Source organism: Podarcis liolepis (assembly GCF_965112155.1).
Source record: "Podarcis liolepis genome assembly, chromosome: 5".
Lineage (NCBI taxonomy): Eukaryota > Metazoa > Chordata > Lepidosauria > Squamata > Lacertidae > Podarcis > Podarcis liolepis.
Window position 1 is genome coordinate 75696519 of NC_139556.1, and position 19323 is coordinate 75715841.

The 19323-nt window shown below is 42.2% G+C and overlaps 2 protein-coding genes across 2 annotated transcripts in view; both read right to left on the bottom strand.

Moving 5' to 3' along the window:
- The window catches only part of GK5 (glycerol kinase 5), a 28320-nt gene extending 15281 nt beyond the window's left edge, over positions 1–13039 (bottom strand). The window contains exons 1-3 of the mRNA XM_083503703.1: positions 12682–13039; positions 2523–2616; positions 751–826 (exon numbers count right to left, since the gene is read on the bottom strand). Of these exons, the coding sequence (XP_083359829.1) occupies positions 751–826; positions 2523–2616; positions 12682–12798 (287 nt within the window). The 5' untranslated portion in view covers positions 12799–13039. The remainder of the gene's footprint in view (positions 1–750; positions 827–2522; positions 2617–12681) is intronic.
- A 2061-nt stretch (positions 13040–15100) lies between these two features.
- Positions 15101–19323, bottom strand: part of XRN1 (5'-3' exoribonuclease 1) — a 45130-nt gene continuing 40907 nt past the window's right edge. Inside the window, exons 42-43 of the mRNA XM_083503639.1 lie at positions 18814–18974; positions 15101–18427 (exon numbers count right to left, since the gene is read on the bottom strand). Of these exons, the coding sequence (XP_083359765.1) occupies positions 18137–18427; positions 18814–18974 (452 nt within the window). The 3' untranslated portion in view covers positions 15101–18136. The remainder of the gene's footprint in view (positions 18428–18813; positions 18975–19323) is intronic.

Consider the following 19323-nt stretch of genomic DNA (forward strand, 5'->3'; position numbering starts at 1 on the left):
GTTGGACTGAGCAGTGTTACCATACTCAAACTGTATGGGTAGTAAGAAGAAGTTGGGCACACAGAACAAAAGTCCCTGCCCGTTTTTCCTCCTTATTTTTGTATTCCAAGCAAAAAAGCCTATCTGGTGAAAACATCTTGAGGCGGTTGATGTCATATTTTAAGAGCAATCAGGAAGCAGCACTGTACTTTGCTCCCATCAGTTCCCATCAGGCAGAAGTTCCACAGAGCCCAGCAAATGAGAGACTGTGTAGAATACAGCAAAGATGTCCTAATAGTCACCTTTAGGTTGGCTGAGGTACTTTCTCTCAACCCCAACATTCCAAGGCTACCTGCTCTTGTTTTTTTTGAGGGGGAGGAACCTACAATTTGCCACCTTCTGTATCTGCATATTAAGTGGCAAATTAGACAGCATATTTAGAAACAGTTCATGTCTTTAAGAGATTGACTGACAGAATAATGTCAGACCATCACTATAGGTGATGGTCAACCTTTTAAATCTGCCTTTTGAAATAAATGTCATCAGAAAATGAAAGGGCGGGTAAGGGCTCCTTGCTTCTCAACCCTGCAGGAACATTTGATGCAAAGACAGATAGACACATACATACATACACACATACACACACACACACACACACTTAGGAGCAGCTACTTCTGCTTCACAGCACAACTACAGCCTCATCTAAAAACAAACACATTTACAAGCTTGTCTTTGAGGGTTACAAACATCTATTATAACCACTCTACATACTTGTTCCACGTAATGAAAGTTCCTCGCTGTGTCGAGAGTCCAAGGGCAGAAATTTGATTCATTTTCACTCCAGCAGCTAAAAGAAAAATTCAGACACTGAGAAGTGAACTTTATGGAACAACTGCTGTAACGTAGCCTTAGTATCAGAAGCTATTCACCCATACTCATTCATAAAGAATTTCATTCCACTTTATTCAGCAACTAAACAAAAGCCAGCTGTTCATTCAGCTGAACAATATGGCCACTGAAACAGTCTTGGACATGTGATTCAAAGAACATACAGAGTGTTGGGGAGAGTCATGTGCAAAACTTCAAAAAATAAATAAAAATGCTTGCTTCTTTGGCAGTAGGAAGAGATACTTTGCACACACAGCTTTGAATTTTAGTAACACGGACCTGTAACATAATGTCCTAACTAAGTTATATGAGCATTAGAGAACACAGATATTTATATTTGTAAGTAAGGGATCAGGAAGGCTGCGCAAAACCATAGCTTCCAGCAAAGCAGAATAAGATTTCATCACATTAAACGTTCTCCAACCTTGAGCAGTCAAAGTTGCTTAGTTTTGGCAAGTCTCAAGGGGGAGTGTGTTCCTTTACTAAAGACAATGAATATGTCTCCCTCTGAACTCAATTTATAGGGCTCGGACAACTTCCCCATGTGGCTGGTGACCACAACCTCGCCACCCACACATTCAGAAGACATGCAAAGAGGCTCTACACATGCACCAATGTAGATGTGCAGAGATATAACCCATGAGGGTGGACTCTGATTGGGCCAGGATCCTCCCCTTCCTTGGAAGGTTGGTACACAGGCAGAGTCCCTCTTCATGTGGTCCTAAAATGGAGATGGTGAGTTGTGCAATCACCAAGTGGCGGGATTCAATTAGGGCCTTCTCGGCAGTGGCGCCCTCTGTGTGGAATGTCAAGGAGATAAAGAACTACACAACTTTTAGAATACATCTGTATCGGGTAGTTTTTAATGTTTGACGTTTTATTATGTTTTTATGTGCACTGGAAGCTGCACAGATGGGTGGGGCATGTAATAGCAACAATAGCAACAATAACAATAATTTCTAGCACCATATTTTTCTCTCTATAAGACGCACTTTTTCCCTCCTAAAAAGTAAGGGGGAATGTGTGTGCGTCTTATGGAGTGAATGCAGGCTGCGCAGAAATCCCTCTTGCTGTTCTGGCTTCAGGGATAGCCGCGAAAAACCTCTTTAACAACATTCGATTCAGAATATTTTTTCTCTTGTTTTCCTCCTCTAAAAACTAGGTGCGTCTTATGGTCAGGTGTGTCTTATAGAGTGAAAAATACGGTAGTTCCTCCAGGTGGTGATCCCAGAATTTTTGTTGAGATACTCCAATATGTGGTCCAAATTAACTGGCATGTATCACAAGGTAACAATGTGGGGTATACAAGCACATTAAATGGGTTTCAATATTATATCCCATCTTAATGCTAATATAGGATGAGTGTTCTTTTGGTAAACCTGGTCATGAGCCATTTGGGGTTTTAAAAGGTTAAACCCTGTACTTTGGGTCTGGAATGCAGACAAAGCACGAGCATCAGCAAACCTCCAAGTAAATACTGTTGTGGCCCAATTCTGGACCCATGGCAACTTCGAGGCCATTGACAGAGTCACATATGACACCCTGCAAAAGTCTATAGCAGGTTACCAGAGCGAGGGTACTTGTAGCCAAGCTATCTCCATCCACATAAGGTCACAGGTTTTGAAAGAGCAGCTAATGTTGAGTTTCATAGTTACCTTGAACTGCCTCTTTAACCACACCAACAAATTGTGTCCACAGTCTTTCAGGATCCAGTTCAACCCAACCTGGCCGAGGCTGAACAACTTCCACCTGTTAACAAAAAACAGAATTACCAAGCAATCAGACCCAAAGCCACGAATGCTAGTGGTCTTGAGGAACTTACGCTATGGGAAAGGCCATATAGGTGCAGGGGTACATTTAGATAATCTGACCCCAAACCATTTATGGCCTAAAAAGTTAATAGCACTTTGAATAAGCCCCCAAAATGTATTGATTGCCATTGAAAATGGCACAAAAGTGATACAACACGTTTAGACCTTCTGGAGCTCATTAGTACCCTGTCTCTGTATTTTGCACTAGCTGGTGTTTCCGAGTTGTCTTCAGAGACAACAACACAGAAAGCAGAGTGTTGCAGTTCGCTTTGGAGGTAACCAGACCATGAATGACCAAGCCAAGGCCATGCCAATCTGGACAGGGCTGCAGCTACCCTACCAGCCTGAGGTGGTAGAATGAATTCTGGGCCATCAGTGCCTTAGAATCATAGAATCATAGAATCATAGAATCATAGAGTTGGAAGAGACCACAAGGGCCATCGAGTCCAACCCCCTGCCAAGCAGGAAACACCATCAGAGCACTCCTGACATATGGTTGTCAAGCCTCTGCTTAAAGACCTCCAAAGTAGGAGACTCCACCACACTCCTTGGCAGCAAATTCCACTGTCGAACAGCTCTTACTGTCAGGAAGTTCTTCCTAATGTTTAGGTGGAATCTTCTTTCTTGTAGTTTGGATCCATTGCTCCGTGTCCGCTTCTCTGGAGCAGCAGAAAACAACCTTTCTCCCTCCTCTATGTGACATCCTTTTATATATTTGAACATGGCTATCATATCACCCCTTAACCTCCTCATTGCTGCCTTGGTGGACAGCAATGGATTCAAGAGCACTCCCAAGCTCCATGCCTAGTCCTTTGATGGAAGTGTAACCCCACCTAAGACCAGTGTAATAATAATAATAATAATAATAATAATAATAATAATAATAATAATAATAATAATTTAATAATTTATTATTTCTTCCCCAGCCCCACTGGGCGGCTTTCAACAGAACATTAAAAACAGAATAAAACATCAAATATTAAAAACTTCCCTAAACATGGCTGCCTTCAGATGTCTTCTAAAAGTCAGATAGTTGTTTATTTCCTTGACATCTGACGGGAGGGCATTCCACAGGGCGGGCGCCACTACTGAGAAGGCCCTCTGCCTGGTTCCCTGTAACTTGGCTTCTCACAGCGAGGGAACCACCAGAAGGCGCTCAGCACTGGACCTCAGTGTCTGGGCTGAACAATGGGAGGTGAAGACGCTCCCTCAGGTATACCGAGTTTACCTCTTCTGTCCTCATTGATAGATCTCCCACAGCACAGGGCCTCTGTTTTGTCTGCAATAAGTTTCAGCTTCATCCATTCTAAAACTGTATCCAGGAACCTGTTCATGAGTTCTATAGTATCACTGGAATTTGTAGGTGGAAAAGAAAGATGGAGCCTTGTCTCATCTGTATGCTGATTGGCAGTGCAGTCCAAATATTCAGCTTGACTTTTCTCAGCAGTTTCATATAGACTGTTGAAAGAGCACTGAGAATAAGATGGAACTCAGAGGCACTCCACAAGCCAGAGACGGTGGGATGGAACTGAACTCTCCCAGCACTATTCTTTGTGAATGGCTCTCCAAGAAGGACCAGAGTTCAAAACCCAGTTGAGACAGAAGGATACTGTGATCACAATACTAGCAAAAGCCACTTGGGAGGTCCAGCAAGACCAAGAAATTCTGACAATAAAGGCTGCCTGTGTGCTTCTTTTACATAATTTGCATCGTTTAAAAATACTCAAAGCAGTGTTACAACAAGATAATTGTAGCCATTGGGAATCAATGTGGAATAGGTACATACATAAGATGTGGGGTTTTGCAGTCCATTTACCGGGCATAGTTTTCACACAAACTTTATGTTCACACTCCACAATGAAAAAAATAAGTTATGCAATTCTTATACATGCAGATTAGTGGTTAACTTCTACATGGAGTGAATCTTGATTATTTTAATTATGCTTACCCCAACTTTCCTACCCTCAACGCAACTTATATGTCAGTAAAATACAAATGACTGTATTTTAGTGTTGTACAGTGGTACCTCGGGTTATTCGTTCCGGAGGTCCGTTCTTAACCTGAAACTGTTCTTAACCTGAAGCACCACTTTAGCTCATGGGGCCTCCTGCTGCTGCCGCACCGCCGGAGCACGATTTCTGTTCTCATCCTGAAGCAAAGTTCTTAACCTGAAGCACTATTTATGGGTTAGCGGAGTCTGTAACCTGAAGCGTATGTAACCTGAAGCGTACGTAACCTGAAGCATATGTAATCTGAGGTACCACTGTACTTAAATTGTATTTGTTTCTGTAGGGAATGAAGATCCAACGTACATCCTTTTTGCATATCAATGGGTGATGCAAAGAAATCTGGATCAGGTTCAATTCCCTCAAATTTACAATGCTTCATTATCTTGGCTCAGAACAGAGTATAAAGCACCAAAGTGTTAGAAAGCTTTATTAAGATGTTTGACTAGGCAGGAGAGAATCAAGTCATAATTGCAGCAATGTTAAGGAAACGTTGATGAACATTGATGAACTGCCCATAGATGAAAGGCAGTTCACAACATAAAAATACAGCATAAAAACTCCTGTTAAATCTACAGGCATTTTCTCTATCTGAATTCCATAACTTCATATCAAATTAAATACAAATAATATATGAAAGTGCCAACAAATTGACAATCACTACAAACAACAAAAAGTCAGACTGTCCTATTAATTATTATGAAAACTTTTATACCATATTAGACCACTGCTATATATTAAATTAGTTCCAGTGTAGCTTTATCTGCTGTAACAGTTTATGAGATCCAGCTTTTGCTAGAGCCTTGAAAAATTCCAGAAAAGATTAAAGTTACAGCAGTGTATCTAATGGTATCCTTTGTGCTGACAGAGGGTTCTTGAATCCTGTGGAGTTTTCTGTCAATAGGACAGGAAGAGGGGCAATTTTTGCCAATTCCCCCTCTGCGTCCTTGTGCCCCTGCCCAAAATCTGCTCCAGAGTGTTGGGGGAACCTTTGGAATTGCCTGGGAGGTGAAGGGTGGTGACAGTAGGATGCAACTTGCACAAAGGTGGTTACACTGCCAGAGGGTCAACAATGGCCAACTCAATAAGCAATGCAAGATTATGCTCACTTCTTGCTGCATAAGAAGCTGCCTTATACAGAGTCAGAACATTGGTCAGTATTGTCAGCAAAACAGTCTCCAGGGTTGTAGACAAAGGGCTTTTCCAGTCCTGCCTGGAGACTGAACCTGAACCTCTTGTACACAAAGCATTTTAAAGATATAGCTTTGCCCTACTGTAGCTTCCCTTACTGAATTCAATAATGTGACAACTGTTAGTGTTCCAGCTGAGCAGTCATTGTCCAGTTGGTGAAAAAACTAAGGATCAGAAATAGAAAATTTACAGATTTCTCAGTGTTCTTGGCCATAGGAATAAAAAGGACTTGTTTCATACAATTATTGTAAGGATGAATGAGATGACGAATGAACTCAGTCCATTTGTCCCATCATTAATAGACACAATTCAATCCACAAATCTGCAACTACCCTCCAGGAGCATCTGGGTCCGCCAGTGGATAGGTAACCTAATCCAAATGGCATGGAGATGCAAACTCTATTGTTACATGCCACTCCAATCTCGGAGCTGTGTGAGATTTCAGGGGTTCCAGGCATCTTTATCCAGGCATTTCCTTTTGGGAAATGAGGCACAGCGGAGACTGTAGTGTCTCTCTGATACAGTGGTGCCTCGCAAGACGAAATTAATTCGTTCTGCTAGTTTTTTCGTCTTGCGAATTTTTCGTCTTGCGAAGCACGGTTTCCCATAGGAATGCATGTATTAACGGTTTTAAGAAAAAGGAAACAAACTTGCAAGACGTTTTCGTCTTGTGAAGCAAGCCCATAGGGAAATTCGTCTTGCGAAGCAACTCAAAAAACGAAAAACTCTTTCGTCTTGCGAGGTACCACTGTATATGGTTTATTTACACATATCTACAACCTGAGCCTTCAACAAAGGCGTTCACAGCATTAACACCGCAGGAGGCTTCTCCCATAGCCACAGCAGCCTTGAACTTAAGGAGACCACAACCACTGCTCTCAACCACTGATCTCTGACTCTCTCCAGCCTGCTGCTTACAATATCTGTTGCATAACTCCTAATTGCAACTCTGCAATTAAACTCTTCTGCAATTAAACTTTAACCTAATTAAACTCTGATATAAACACTGGCATTGTCTTTTAAACTAACTCTCAGTTGAAGTAAGGATCCCACTCATTTGCAAATGAGATTTGCCCTGGATTTTTCAGTGTCCTAATCAATCCTTACTCCCCCCCCCCCGGGCTATCAGCTCATGCAGGAGGCTAGTGCTGACTTAAGTAGCTGTGGACACATCCAGTGGACACATCCAGTGGCTTAGCTCCAATACACACATGGGAGTAGCACAACTCTAGCACTCTAAGCCATAATTAAATTCTCCCCCGCCTTTCCCCGAAGTATTAATTAAATTCTAACTATAGTTTGATCCAGAATTTAGGGAGTCTTGCACCCACCAACTTATAACAATGTGAACTAACACTTCCATTTAGGAGATGTCAATATCCAACTGTTGCAAGCTATACAACTGTGCCAGCTTGATTATTTATACACTAGGCAGCCCTGTTCAGGGAAGCTTTTAACATTTAACGCTGCATTGTTTTTAATACTTGATTGGGAGCCGCCCAGAGTGGCTGGGGAAACTCAGCCAGATGGGCAGGTTATAAATAAATTATTATTATTATTATTATTATTATTATTATTATTACAATCCCAGGAGTTAAGAAAGTGAGCCCATGTGAAGCCACTCAATGGCAAACCCTTAAAGACCAATATAGAAATGGTTTTTTTTTTATTGAATATACTAAGGTTTCACTTTTAAAAGTCTGAATTCCCTTGTTTCGAGAGTTAAATTCTGGCAAGCAATAGTCATGTTTGTCTAAGTTTTGCTTAGAGTGTTGTTGTTGTTTAGTCATTTAGTCGTGTCCGACTCTTCGTGACCCCATGGACCAGAGCACGCCAGTCTTCCACTGCCTCCCGCAGTTTGGTCAGACTCATGCTGGTAGCTTCGAGAACACTGTCCAACCATCTCGTCCTCTGTCATCCCCTTCTCCTTGTGCCCTCCATCTTTCCCAACATCAGGGTCTTTTCCAGGGAGTCTTCTCTTCTCATGAGGTGGCCAAAGTATTGGAGCCTCAGCTTCACGATCTGTCCTTCCAGTGAGCACTCAGGGCTGATTTCCTTAAGAATGGATACGTTTGATCTTCTTACAGTCCATGGGACTCTCAAGAGTCTCCTCCAGCACCATAATTCAAATGCATCAATTTTCAGCGATCAGCCTTCTTTATGGTCCAGCTCCCACTTCCATACATCACTACTGGGAAAACCATGGCTTTAACTATACGGACCTTGCTTAGAGTAGATCCACTGAAATTAATGGGCCTAACTTAGTCATGTTCATTCATTTCAAAGGGTATACTCTGAGTAAATACCACACTATGTCTTTAGGACAGCTGGCCCACAGAGACAATACAGCGCAAGTAAAACTGCTCTCTGTATCAACCTGAACAGGTTAGTTTAGTTGGGTTTGTAAGCAAACGCGCCTCAATAATAATGTATGGAAACAGGTTTCTGGTCAGAAAGCCATAGCTCAAATTAAGTTTGGGTCACAAGTGAGATTAAGGTGTCATACACCACTGCCAAGTACAAAGTTAGGGAGTTCTGCTTTTGATTGCATCTGGGGAAATGTTTCTGACCTATATAGAAGTGAGGAATGTACAGAGCAAACAAGAAATTCAACTGGTACACAATGGCTGGTTACGACACTAATCCACAGAGTTCTGCTGGTGTCTTGTTGCAGCTCTAGTTGAAGTACCCAGTGCTGCTATCGAGGATGCTTAGTGGGACCAGCTTACATAAGGTGGGCAAGGTGCTGACGGCAATGCATCTGACTAGATGCCCCTTGACCCTGTCCCTTCTGGCTGAGGGGGCCTGACTGGTTGGGTCCAGAGTGTGGTTAGTGCTTCATGGTATGAAGGGCTGCTCCCTGCAGAAATGAAAGAGGCAGATACATAGAAAAACGAAGTATGGTACTTTGTGTTAGCAACGGAGGAAGATGGATTCATTCAAACTATGAAACTTTTACGCAGATGGCATACCCCTGACAGGCGAACAATAACTATGCAACGCAAGACAAAACATTAGGAGTTGGCGAAATATAAACGCCATTACAAATTTTCTAACAAATCCAACAGCTATTGCACATGCTTCCAAACCTCTATCAACATTTGAAAATCTAATTACAAGCACTAACGCAAAATCGAAGCCCATATTATCAATAATTATGAAATAATTAGTGACACGCAATTAGGCCAAACAAATTTGATATAACATAGTCGAGAATCAGATCTAGAGACAGTAATGGGGGGGGGGGTAGATTGGCATAGCCTGTGGGCTAAGAAGCTATTAAAGTCAGCATCCATGCTTTTATAGGAAAATACTCTGAAGCTTCTACATTGTTGTTGTTGTTTAGTCGTGTCCGACTCTTCTTGACCCCATGGACCAGAGCATGCCAGGCACTCCTGTCTTCCACTGCCTCCCGCAGTTTACTCAAACTCATGCTGGTAGCTTCGAGAACACTGTCCAACCATCTCGTCTTCTGTCATCCCCTTCTCCTTGTGCCCTCAATCTTTCCCAACATCAGGGTCTTTTCCAGGGAGTCTTCTCTTCTCATGAGATGGCCAAAGTATTGGAGGCTCAGCTTCAGGATCTGTCCTTCCAGTGAGCACTCAGGGCTTATTTCCTTAAGAATGGATAGGTTTGCTCTTCTTGCAGTCCATGGGACTCTCAAGAGTCTCCTCCAGCACCATAATTCAAAAGCATCATTTATTCAGCGATCAGCCTTCTTTATGGTCCAGCTCTCACTTCCATACATCACTACTGGGAAAACCATAGCTTTAACTATACAGACCTTTGTCGGCAAGGTGATGTCTCTGCATTATCACCTTTGAGATATAGTCACCTCAACAAAGCTATTCCTCTTCTTTGCTGGAGAGGGTGTAAAGAGGTTAGAACCACTATACATATGTAGCAGGCAAGTGACTAATTACAGCCATTTTGGAAGAATGTTGTTGATTAACATTCCGATTACAAATAAAATTAGTACTGTTAACCAGCTCTAAAAGTGAAAATGACAATCAAAGAATTAGTTACTTTTCTTTTAGCAGCAGCTTGACAACTTCTTGTCCAAAACTGGGAATCTTTGGAACATTCACAAATGTCACAACGGAAATAAAAGATTAGGACTTTGGAATTACGTTTTCCCATAGGAATCTGTGTTCTGGGGTGAGTAGGAGAAATGTGCGAAGGGGGTGGTGGTGTTATGTTCTCATATTCCTTTCAAAAAAACAATAAATAGCATATATTTTAAAAAGAAAAAGAATCAACAGAGTCACATTCCCCTTGTCCCTCCCCCATTAATAGTAACAGGCATGGGGTTCCATAACTGCTTTTTAAGCTGAACTAAAATGTAGCTGGACAGCCTTCTTTTAAGCACACCTGCTTGAGAAGTTTACTAAGAAGATATTTGCAACTGGACAGTAGTTATCACAAAACTCTGGGCCCAAGTGGGGCTTCTTGAGAAGGGTCTTACCATAATTGCTTTCTTCATGCAGGTGGCACCACACCATCCCACAAAGAACCATTAACCCCCTGGACCCACCCAGATAGCCTCCAGTCGAAGGCACCTGTGTTAGGCCAAACTCCTTCAAGTGTGTTGTTACAGGCATGTATAGAATTGCTACCTAATTTTCTAGTACATCACTTTGTCTTCTTGTCATAGACACACATGGGTGCAATCCTAAGCAACAATGAATTCAGCAAAAATTATTTCTCAGTAAACATGTACAGGTCAACACTATTTAAAGGTATTTTGAATAAGAAGTAATCCTTCATAGAGGTAAACAAATACACTCAGTTAATTAGTTTCTTCCTTCTGTCATTAAACACTTAAGTTTAATCGTGATGACAAGTGTTGCAATTAAACTAGTTTGCAAATAACACAAGGCTACACCACAAGTTATGTGAAGTATATACTGTATTTTTTGCTGTATAAGACTCACTTCTTCCCTTCTAAAAAGTAAGGGGAAATGTGTGTGCATCTTATGGAGCGAATGCAGGCTGTGCAGCTATCACAGAAGCCAGAACAGCAAGAGGGATTGCTGCTTTCACTGCGCAGCAATCCCTCTTGCTGTTCTGGCTTCTGAGATTCAGAATATTTTTTTTCTTGTTTTCCTCCTCCAAAAACTAGGTGTGTCTTGTGGTCTCGTGCGTCTTATAGAGCGAAAAATATGGCGCTTTAAAGGGCATGCTAACAATTGTCTCTATTTAACAAAAAGCAGCTCGGAGACAGTTGTATCTGAGTTGGGATCACGCTGCAGTGAAACTTTCTTCCTTGTGCCACTTTCCCATCAAAAGTCCCCTCCCACAACTGATGTTTGACCTTAAATATCAGCATCAAGTGATAAATTGCAGCAGGGAAACCCTCTTCCCATTAACCTAGCTTAAGTACCCACAGCTGCTTTTGGTAAAAGAGAAGGGGTAACTGGAAGCACACATTTAATGCAACATGCAGTTTGAGCCAATCAGATCACTCTAAGTGCCATTATCCTAGCCCTATGCAGTGGTACCTCGGGTTAAGTACTTAATTCGTTCTGGAGGTCCGTTCTTAACCTGAAACTGTTCTTAACCTGAAGCACCACTTTAGCTAATGGGGCCTCCCGCTGCTGCCGCGCCGCCGGAGCACTATTTCTGTTCTCATCCTGAAGCAAGTTCTTAACCTGAGGTATTATTTCTGGGTTAGCGGAGTCTGTAACCTGAAGCATATGTTACCTGAGGTCCCACTGTACTATATAGTTCCTTGAACTGATAAATGTAGGCTAGGACCATGCTGACAGAAGGTAAACATGCATTGCAACATGTCAGCTTACTGGTACTTGGAAACAGTTGCATCATCAAGCACCAAGGTGCACGTCCAGACAAAATGTGCACAGCCTGTTCGATAACCAATTAATCTGCAATAGGAATCTCTGAGCTTTGTCGCTTAGTCCTCTGAAACATCCCAAACTTCCCAAACCCAAGTCTGCTTCTGCCTTTCAAATTCAGCTTGTGTGATTTATTTTACAGACATGGGGCGGGGGGGGGGGACAGGAACTAACAGCAAAGAACAAGAATCCTAATACTGCGGATTGCGCAAACCAGTTCATTAAAACACAGTAACAAATGGTTTTTCCCCCCCAAGGATGAGCTTCCTGCTCTTCAACACATTGGCTCAGCAACACAGTGCTACGCTTCATTAGGTTCTTTGTAGTAAACAATTTTTTTTTGCGCTAGTCCTACAGTAGGCTCCAATACCCACAGGGTCTCCCCCATTCTTCCCTTCCCGTTGATCTAGTAATCAAGAAGGTTGCTATGCTACCACCATTTACCACCTCTGTACATGATGCTCTCATGTGCCTATGCGTGGTAGAAGGCTGGCACATTCATCCTCCACAGCAATCAGAGCCTGCAACAAAATGTTGCGGTACACGAGCCAGTTTGACTAATGAGTGACTGGTGGAAGCATCAGGGAACTAACAGAACAGGAGCCAGGCTTTGTTTTGTCTTTGGGATGGAGGGGAGAAGAGAGAAAAGAAAGGAACAGGAAGGAGAAACACGCAAAGGATAGCTCAGCTGATAGAGCAGGATTCCTGCATTGCGGGGGGCTAAACTAGATGGCCCCCTTCTAGCTCTAGGATTCTGTGATCCTGGGTACAATCCTAGGCATATCACTCCCAGGTAAGTGGTTAAAGAGGCTGCACTCTTACGTCTGTGTTTGTCCACAGGAGCAAAGTAGGGCTTATTTCTAGGCAGACATGCGTTAAAATCGAGCTGTACCTTCTGACGCGGCTTGTATCCCCCCCCCTCCCGCCCTTCCTCCCCACCACAGCTCCCACCTGCATAGCTTTGGCTCCCTTGAGCACCGCCGCCTTGTCGTAAACATGGCACCGTATCACCGTGCTGCCCACGTCCACACCCAAGATATACTTCTCCGCGGTTGCAGGCGAGGCCATGGCGGCGTCCTGCTCTTCCGAGTCTCGCTGCCGTCGCCCCTCAAGAACCGGGCGCCCGAGCTCCGCAAAGGCACCCAGGCGCTTTTAAAAAGCTCCCCGGGAGGAGGAAGGAGAAGGACGCAGCCGCCGCGCCGACGGCGGGCGAGAGAGCAACGCCTCTCCATGCAGGGCGGGACTCCGGGGAAGAGAAAGCGGCCAAGGTGGAGGCGGCAGCGGCGGCCGGCTTTGAACGCCAGCAGTGATTGCGAAGGAGAGGAAGGCGGGTAGGTGTAGGAAGGGGCGGCGTGGCCAAAGCGGAGCGGAGCGCCGCCTTCCTGGTGCGCCGGAGGGCGCGAAGGCGCCTTTGAAGAGGAGGCCCGGCCTGTTTTGAAACGCCGGGCAAGGGGTTGAAGGGCCAAGGTTTGCAGTTTCCCGCCCCACTTTTTCGTGGTTTCCAGGGCAAGCAGTTAAATCTCAGAGGGTCAGGTGCCAACTTGGATAAGATATTGGGGGGCAGGTATAATAATAATTTATTATTTGTACCCCGGCCATCTGGCTGGGTTTCCCCAGCCACCCTCCCAACAAAGATTAAGAATACATTAAAATGTCACACATTACAAACTTCCCTGAACAGGGAAGCTCCACCCCACACAATCACAAAATGTGGCACACTATATGAAGAGCAATGCCTAACAACTTGGGAGGGGGGCTTGGCAGAGACCTCAGCCCCTAGGAGTTGGCTCCTATGTCCAGCGTCTTGGTCTGGCAGTGGCCACCCAGTTGCCTCTGGGAAACCCGTGAGCAGGACCTGAGGAGGAGCACATTCTTCCCTCCTACCGCCTCCGGCTTTGCATGACTAGTATGTAGTCATTTGCAGCCTTGCCCTCCCTGAATTTGCCTCATCCTCTCTCAGAGCCGTCCAAGTTGATGGCCATCACTGACCTCATTATGCAAGTGGGTTCCGTGCGCTGCGTGAATGTTCTTGTTTTTATCCTGCCCTCAATCTTTCAGTCTTCATTAGATGTCCAGGAGTTACTGTGTTATGAGAGGGGGAGAAAAAACTCCGCTCTAGCCCCTTCCTCCATGCCATACAAAATTTTAATCATGCCACCCCCCTACTCACCTTTTCTCTAAACTTGCAGTGCAGTTTTCAGCGTAAAGCCGGAAAACAGCGGGGCCCTTTGCAAACAAAACTGATATCCGAAAATTGTAGAATGTGCTAGACAGTTGAGAACATTCCTCTCATTGCAGGGGGTTGGACTGGATGACCCTTGGGGTCTCCACCAACTCTACAATTCTGATTCTTTCAGTTGCAAAACAATAAACTAAAACAGCTTCTGAACACAGTGACAAATTAGTGTATCATGAAAGACAGAAGGAACTCAACTGCCTATTGCAGATAAATGAAACTTTGTTACAAACATACTGCCTTCCGAACACATTCAGTTTTTTCCAAGAGCACACTCTGAGGCAAACTCAAACCTGAGATATTGTGTACTCCGGATTCCCTCTGAAGCAATAAATGTATTTTCAGTGTGAACCACTGAGGAAACATTATGGTCAAAATGTGTTTGGCAATTCAAAGTTTTATTATCTGCAATAGGGCGTTGTTACTTTATCTTCTGCCTTGCAATATACACTGTGTGCGCGCACACACACACAGTGTAAAATCTGCAGTTTTTGAGAGTCCTCTCTTTGCACTTTTGGGTGTTGGTCAGGAGATGTTACTCTTTGATTCAGGCTACAAAGATGTTTACAATATTTCAGAGGTGCTTTTACAGAGCGCTTACAGTATTTTAAACATTTACTAAGCATTTGGGCAGAAAGCTGATTGCGTGCATTCCAGCTTCCACCTGATATATCTTTGGGGCATTAAATACTGGATTAGTCAAATTGCAAATAGCATAGCCTGAATCCAGCCCTTCTCTCTCTCTCTCTCCTCCTGGGGCTGCGTTCATAAACTGCTCTTGTGCATACAAACCCTGCATACTCAGACCACGTCCATTTGTTTGCCCTAACATTGGTCACATTTAGAGTGGTAATTCAAGGCATATTATCCCCACTCTCTTACATTTCTCCTACAAAGAAGCAGTTTTAGTGTGAATGAACTGAACTGTACCTCTCCTGCCACTCTCTAGAAAACAAATGGCCAATCTTAACCTTAATCCAAGATTGCATCATGACTATGCAAACTTAAATTTTATGGCTTATTTTAAGAACAAATTACCGCAAACCCCCACAACCAAATAGAACATGCAGTTTAAGCCATGTCTGACGTAATTCTTCCAATGAGAAATAAACATACCGAAACTCAAAAATTTTCTTTACATTTTTATTCCAAGCAGACAAGGCCAAGTCTTTTATAAAATTATTGTATTAAAGTTCTCCAGAGTATTTAATCCATATGATTTATTCCTTCAGGGTATATTGTACATTTATATTTAAAAATACTTTTGCACAGCTACATGCTAGAATTCTGAAATGCACAACACTATACACAAAAATACACTCCATATTAATCATGCCAGTTTTAAACATTTCACTTTGGCAGATAGACAAAAGTTCTTTTTAAAAAAGAAACTATAAAAATGTGCACAAAAAGTCTTCCCTTTCAGATCTTAATAAAATACTGCTCTGTACAAGATCTTAATGAAAATTTCCAGCATTTACAAAATACATTTGAGAGAAATAAGCCATATAACTTTATTTAAAAAAAAACAAGCAAAAATTCTATAAGCCAATTATTTATGTTTTAGAGATTATGTATCTAAAAACTGGGCAGTGGATATAAAGAAACTGATACTAATCTTGCAGATTATAGAGAATAGAAAACAGTGAAACAGGTACAATGACAAGTATAGATGGAAACCAGGCTGATGAAAATTGGATGGGCATTTTTATTAGAATGGAAAACAAAGAAGCCCTGTTCAATAGGTAACGACAAACATGAGAATTTTGCTGGTTCTAAGATACACATAAATCTTCAGGATGTCTATTTCTATTATGCTGGCAGCAGGGCCCATAGAAAGTCTTACAGAATTTAGCATGTTAGAAGCAATTCCAGTGCCTGCATTAAGGGTCAGGTAACCATATATATATACCCCAAAGATGTAAACAAATGAAAATTTTATTTTGTTTAAGAGACTCGATAGTAAAATAAATCAGTTCTCACTTCCATGGGAGTCCACCTTATTCATTCTCTAGAGACTGAAGTCAAGTTACCAGGCAATATGATCTGAGAAAATAATTTAAACTATACCAGTGAGAACAGTATGACAGACCTTGTCAAGGGAAATATGGCCAGACTGTCCTGAGTTTAAGTGCTTTAAGTCCCATTAAGCATGTATTTTCACTCTTAAATGGAAAGCAGTGAGGAAAGCACTTTTCACCTTAACAGGACCACTTCACATGCAGCAAAGCAACAATGCCCTAAAACAAAGGAATGCAACCCCAGCGGAGAGGAACCTGTGGCTCCAGTGTACAACCAGAAGCCTTAAAGCAAGCAAGGAAAATCAGGCTTCACTTCTACCAACCATCAGTAGTAAAGTCAAAGCCTGGTGGATCATCTGTTGCAGCTGAGTTCTGTAGAACCCGCTGGTGCCATTAGCTGATAGATGATAAGAGCTGAAGCCTGCTTATCAGCTGCATGAGTGAGTTCCCCAATACCTACAGAAAACAGCTGATGGGCGTGAAGTTGAAGCCACAGGCACTTTAATTAAGAGCATTATACAAGGCTCTTTGCAAGCTCTGTGTGGTGCGCTGAACATCCAATCTCCTGATGTCAGATGACTGGCACCTGTCAAGTTTTGCCTCCTGGACTAGGATTTGGCCTGTGGAGCCAAAAGGTTCCCCACTGCTGCACAGTACTACTAGAACATGAAAATTAATCTACATGACAAAAAATAATAATTCCATACTATATAGTTTGAAGAGTGTTACCAAGTTGGGTTTTTATGTGCTTTGGATACGGTGCAATTTTAGATTTAAATAACTCCATGATACATAGAAGTGGAGCTAAGATTGCACCTAGGGTACTGTTGCAAAATTATTTTCCTATATAGAGGTTAATCTATGTTATTTGAGGCAGGGGGTGGGGGAGTATTGTGTGACCCACAACAGCTTAGCTGGTTTCTCTTTTAAGAAATTGTGGCATTTAAAAAATAAGTGATAAAAAGTATCCTTCAGGCTGGTATTTTACATATCTCAGATTATGAAACACGAATTTGTGCTGAAGAACAAGTAGATCATAGGAAGGCAGCACAGTAGAACTAAAACAGCACAGCAGAATGAAGACAATTTGAGTCTGAATACGAATTAGACTGGGTTGTCTTCTAGCTTACACACATACTAATTTGGAATATTTGGGACGATTCACCATTATTTCTGAAACTGTACTATTTAAGGAATCATGCTTTGGTGATACCAGATCCAAGGAGTATATACTATTTCAGAACAATGAAAGTACTTTTAAAAAAGTAGAGCCAGATCTGTTGTGGAGGCTGCACATTAGTAGAGAAGCGTACAGGAGTCATTCCCAAAACTACAACTTGTTACAGTGATGAGGTACCTCTTATTCTGTAAAAAGGGGGAAACCAACATGGTCTTCTTCAGATGTTGTTAGACTGCAGTTCCCATCATCTCTCACCATTGGCCATGCTGGCTGGGAGTAATAGAAGCTGGAGTCCAGCAACATCTGGAAAGCACAACATTTTGTCTACTCCTGCTGCAAATCCCTGAAGCATTTGTTTGCTCTGGCTTCCTCTGTCAGTGGCTCATTTGTGGTGGCATTTAGTTAAAGATAGTTTATTACAATAGTCCAAGTTATTAAGCTGCTTTGGCATAACTCCTGGAAATGAACCTTACATAAAGTCAACTGGCAATGCCACAATAGTTAAAATCTATGCACACTGTATCAGATCAAAAAACCTGAAAAATCTAAAAATAAAGTATACCAGTTACATATAAATAAATTGCTTTTAGAAGTTATTATATCATTAAAAACAAGACATCAAGAATTATGCTTTGCATTCATTGAGGACTTTTATATGTTGGTTTAAACAAAGCTATTTCTCAATTAAGACGGCCAAGTCAGTATTATTGCTCCACTTCTGGGACAGTACACAAACCCCACTTTTCAGACTGAGGCATGATGGACAGGGTTGTTACTTTAACTCAAGAGTTTCTTGTGTTTTACATCACATTAAATCAAGCTCTTCAGTGAACATAATTGTTTTCATTGTGACTGACAGAAAATATTTACAGTTCAGAACACCTTTCAAATTATTATGCTTACATTTTTTAAATAATATTTATTGGTTTTATAACACTAAGGAAATGTAAAGTAATCCATGACCCATACTTATTCTGAAGATTTGGGTGCACCAAAATTGACAGCCAGTTTTCTGGGCTTTCGCTTGGTAGACACATTTGGTATTGATTTCTTACGAGATGCAGAGCTTGAAGGAGCCATTTTCTCTTGGAAAGATGGAGCAGCTTGATGAGACCTTAAATGTTCTGAAGAAGCATCCTGTGGGTTCATTTTTGTAGTGTCAATGCTTGACTGTTCATTCTTTAACTGCACATTTTGAAGAGAACCTGGGAACTCCTTTGGCTCAACATTAGTCTTGCTGGCAACCCTTTTCTTAGTTACCTTAAAAAAAAAAAAGAGGTTTAGTTTTCTAACATGTGAGAAGCATATGTAGAAGAAGAAGAAGAAGAAGAAGAAGAAGAAGAAGAGGAGGAGGAGGAGGAGTTTGGATTTGATATTCCGCTTTATCACTACCTGAATGAGTCTCAAAGCGGTTAACATTCTCCTTTCCTTTCCTTCCCCACAACAAACACTGTGGGGCTGAGAGACTTCAGAGAAGGGTGACTAGCCCAAGGTCACCCAGCAGCTGCATGTGGAGGAGCGGGGATGCGAACCCGGTTCCCCAGATTACGAGTCTATCGCTCTTAACCACTACACCACACTGGCTCTGTGTGTGTGTCTGTGTGTGTGTGTGTCTCTGTGTGTGTGTAGCTGCTGTCAGATCTTACCTGCAAGGGTATAAACTGATTGTGTGCACCAGCTGGTACAGTGCCCGCAAAAGGCATATTCCCAGGATAGGAACCAGGAAAGTAAGGTTTCCCATGGACTGGAACTGGTGCTCCCCATGGCACTGGGCCAAACGCATGAGGTGGTGAAGGAAACAAATTAGCTGCAAAAACAATAAGCTCATTTTAGATTCCAGTATTAACTAAGAAAAATGGGTAGCTACTCTTTCAAAGCCTCCCTCCCTCCACTTCCGAATGGCATTCAGAAAGGAAATTTAGCTGCTAAATTTAGCTCATATATTTCATAATAAGTGAATTGGAGAAAAAGGTGCATTCTTTATGGAACCCCAAAGACAACTTTTTGAGACACTAGAGATCAATGCATTCAATACTTTCCCCTCTCACTGTGAGAAAAAATGATGCAACTTGTCTCACAAAGAACATTAGATTCTTTTTTAAGTCCTAAAAACTTTAGGACTTTGTTTATAAAAACTTAGGGTGCTGTTTATAAAA